Consider the following 3,608-nt stretch of genomic DNA (forward strand, 5'->3'; position numbering starts at 1 on the left):
CCCAGAATAAAAAGATACATGTTGTCATATCACACATATATTGTCTTTGTTCTCTCTCCACTTAGATAGTGTTGAATTTTTTCATATGAGTCTTGAGTTTTATATGTATATATGCAGATAGAGATACAGAGATGGGTTGTTTTCCTTGCTTTGGAGACTCAAATAAACGATCAAACAAAAAGATTAACACCACCCACAATCAACATAATGATCAAGCTGATGATGATGCTCGCCACTCAGGTTTTCTATTATTTTTTAGCTTAAAGTTTGTATCTTTTCACTATCACATGTATCAGATTCTCACTTTGCTTGATTTGTGAAATTTGTTTAGAATCAGTGATTTGTTATGAATTACTTGAGTGGTTGTTGTTCATCTTTTGGTTTTCATTTGTTTTAGTACTATTTTTGCTTTTGATTTCTGTGGGTTATTGATTAATTTGGTTCTTGTTACTTAAATTATAAGCTTGGTGGATGGTGTAATTGATTCAGATATATGTATATTGGGGTCTTGAATTATGTCCAAATTTAAGGTAAAAGGTTAGGGAGATGGTTTAATTTAGATAACTATTTGATGGCAAATTAATAGCATCTTCTATGTGTTTAGGTATAAGAAGTATTTAAAGTGATAGCAGGATAGAGCTTGTAGGACCCTTAGTCAAATGAAGGTCTTGATGTGGCATCAATGTTTTGACATCATATTGTTGCTTACTTGGCATTTTCGTTCGTGATGATTGAGGTTGTTCAACTATTGTATCTTGTCGTATTTATCTCTGGTGAATTAGATTGAATTTGTCTTTTTTTGGCGGTGATATGTGAACTTTTGTGATAATCTCATAATTGTAGTTCATCTTGTTGCTCTTTACTCTTTGAAGCATCATCACCCATGTGCATTGTATGCCAAAATCTTTGTTGCGAATTTATCTTCTCCTTCTCATCTTATGTTTGGTTCATCTTACATGTTCTTAGAAATAGTGAAAACAACACCAAAAGAAACTCAGAAGAAAGAAGAGTCCAAGAATGCTGTTGTTGTTCAGCAGTTGGAAACAGACCAAAGCTTTGGTGGGCATGGAGAAATGGAGGAGATTAAGGCAAAACCATTCACCTTTGATGAGATGGAGTACGCCACAGAAAATTTTAAGCCAGATCACTTTCTTGGCGAGGGTGGGTTTGGCAAAGTTTTTAAAGGAAAACTAAGGGATACAAGCCAGGTAAGTTGATTTTGGGAGTTCTAATTTTTTTTTCTTCCCAAGTTAATTAAAAGGTAGTAAATATTTTCTTCTTTGTTTGATATAGTTTTTTTGTGCTTGTACCCTGTTTTTGCCTGCCTATTTTACATATTGAGGTTCTTATTCTGGTTTTTATGCTGGAAAGCGTTCAAGTATTTGACTAAATATGGTGATATAGACCTGCAATTTGATTATTCTCATCTTTGGCAGGTTGTTGCTATCAAGAGACTAGACCGTAATGGAACACAAGGCATTAGGGAATTTGTTGTCGAAGTGATGACTTTAGGCCTAGTTGATCACCCTAATCTTGTAAAGCTAATCGGTTTTTGTGCTGAGGGTGATCAAAGGCTGTTGGTTTATGAGTTCATGCCATTAGGTTCTTTGGAGGACCATTTGCATGGTATTGATTTTCTTTTCCACCTTCCTAGTACTATAAGTCTATAACACTAAAGCTTGATTGTTTAATATGTTCCACAACTCTTAAAAAAATTTAATTTGCTAGCTAGTTGTTTGGCTTTTTTTTTTCTTGATAAATGTGTTTTATTTCACCAGATCCTAGTCGGAAAAGTCTCGACTGGAACACAAGAATGAAAATAGCTGCTGGTGCAGCGAGAGGATTAGAATATTTACATGATAAGATGAATCCTCCTGTAATTTATCGTGATTTGAAATGCTCTAATATTCTTCTCGGGGAGGACTATCACCCTAAGCTATCTGATTTTGGTTTGGCTAAAGTGGGACCTACCGGTGACAATACCCACGTTTCTACTAGAGTGATGGGGACTTATGGTTATTGTGCTCCAGATTATGCAATGACCGGCCAATTGACCTTTAAATCTGATATCTATAGCTTTGGGGTGGTTCTGCTGGAAATCATAACTGGTCGGAAAGCAATCGATAATACAAAGAGTGCCAAGGAGCAAAATTTAGTTGCATGGGTAAGAAGGTGTATTATTTCTCCTACATAATTTATTGATCAGAAAATGTTGTGCTTTCATAAACTCCCTGTAAAAATTAGCATGTTGCAACTAGTGCTACCTTTCCCTCCCATCAACCATAGCTGTACCTGATTGTCTATCCCAGTGTCACTATAGTAGGTATAAACTATTGGTGTAGCAGTGAGTAAATACAAGTGTGAAATGATTGATGTTCATTTTGCTGGAATCAGTTCTATTCTGTATTTGTGAGAACAGTATTGTGACATTACATGTCTACCTAGGTTGCTATCTTCTTCTATTTGGAAACTAATGCAGCTGTCTTAGCTGAACACCTTTGATTGATTAGAAATCCGGGCCACATGCAATAGTATTTTAAAGCTTCTAGGGAAATTCTTGTTTGTTGTCAACATCAGTTATATGGTTATACCTTTTTATGCATAGTAGTATACTAGTATATGCATATGGGACATGATTTACTATGTTTTTTTTACAAATAATAACTTGAAAACCTTACTTGATTTAAATTTAACTGTTTCGGCGTATTTTTTAAGAAATAAACTTGGTTATTTCTTCTTGCACAGTAAGATGATTTTCAACTTACTAGCAGTTGGTTGGAATGTGTGTGTCTGTGTCTTACTGTGCTTTTTCTGTTCATTTTAGATATTTGTTATAACTTACACTTTGACTCTGCAAACTATATGCATTTGCTGATTGCTGTGTACTTGTGCATCAAGATTTCATGGTTAGGAATATATTCCAGCAGTACTTGCATATGACTACAGCAGTGTGTTGCTAAGTATGTGAGTAATATATATTCCAGAAAGTCTGTTGTCAAGTACTTGTACCAGGGAAGCTTTGATTTTAAATGAATTAGAAATATAAACTAAAAAATTTAAGACTAATACTTGGAAATTTTGTAGGCACGCCCACTATTTAAGGATCGAAAGAAGTTTCACCAGATGGTAGATCCACTTCTCCAAGGTCATTATCCAGTAAGAGGGCTATATCAAGCTCTTGCAATTTCTGCGATGTGTGTTCAGGAGGAACCTTCAATGCGTCCCCTTGTAGCTGATGTGGTTACGGCTTTGACCTACCTTGCTTCACAAATATATGATCCTCAAATTCACCCTGTTCAGAACTGCTGAAAGTCTCCGTCCTCTCATAGGCCTAAAGTGAATGACAACGTAGAAAATCTTAGTTACAATAGTCAACAGTAGAAAACTATGACGGGCGATAAGTTAGAACTAGCAATCAAGTACATCAGGTACTTTTGCCTGATTATCAATTTTGGATTTCATCGTGATGACAGGTGCTTTGCTGTGGAACTTATTAATTTTGATGGATGTCATCTGTCAGAGAGCAGTTCTACCTCTCCTTGTAAATTTAAGTGGATGAATATATGTTAGTTAAATTGTAGCTTATATATTTATATGAGTTTCTGCAA

At 35.2% G+C, this 3,608-nt stretch overlaps 1 protein-coding gene across 2 annotated transcripts; it reads left to right on the forward strand.

The window, feature by feature from the left end:
• On the forward strand, positions 1-3,608 carry LOC108205827 (probable serine/threonine-protein kinase PBL5). Of its 2 annotated transcripts, none has more exons than XM_017375920.2 (5): positions 1-240; positions 967-1,208; positions 1,437-1,626; positions 1,779-2,172; positions 3,085-3,283. In XM_017375920.2, exons 1-5 carry the CDS (start codon positions 132-134, stop codon positions 3,128-3,130), a joined length of 981 nt encoding a protein of 326 aa, XP_017231409.1. In that variant the 5' UTR covers positions 1-131; the 3' UTR covers positions 3,131-3,283. The 2 variants fall into 2 exon arrangements, with proteins under 2 accessions (XP_017231409.1, XP_017231408.1); XM_017375919.2 differs by having other exon boundaries at positions 3-240; positions 1,779-2,164; positions 3,085-3,608.

The sequence above is a fragment of the Daucus carota genome, chromosome 2 (assembly GCF_001625215.2).
Source record: "Daucus carota subsp. sativus chromosome 2, DH1 v3.0, whole genome shotgun sequence".
Classification (NCBI taxonomy): Eukaryota; Viridiplantae; Streptophyta; class Magnoliopsida; order Apiales; family Apiaceae; genus Daucus; species Daucus carota.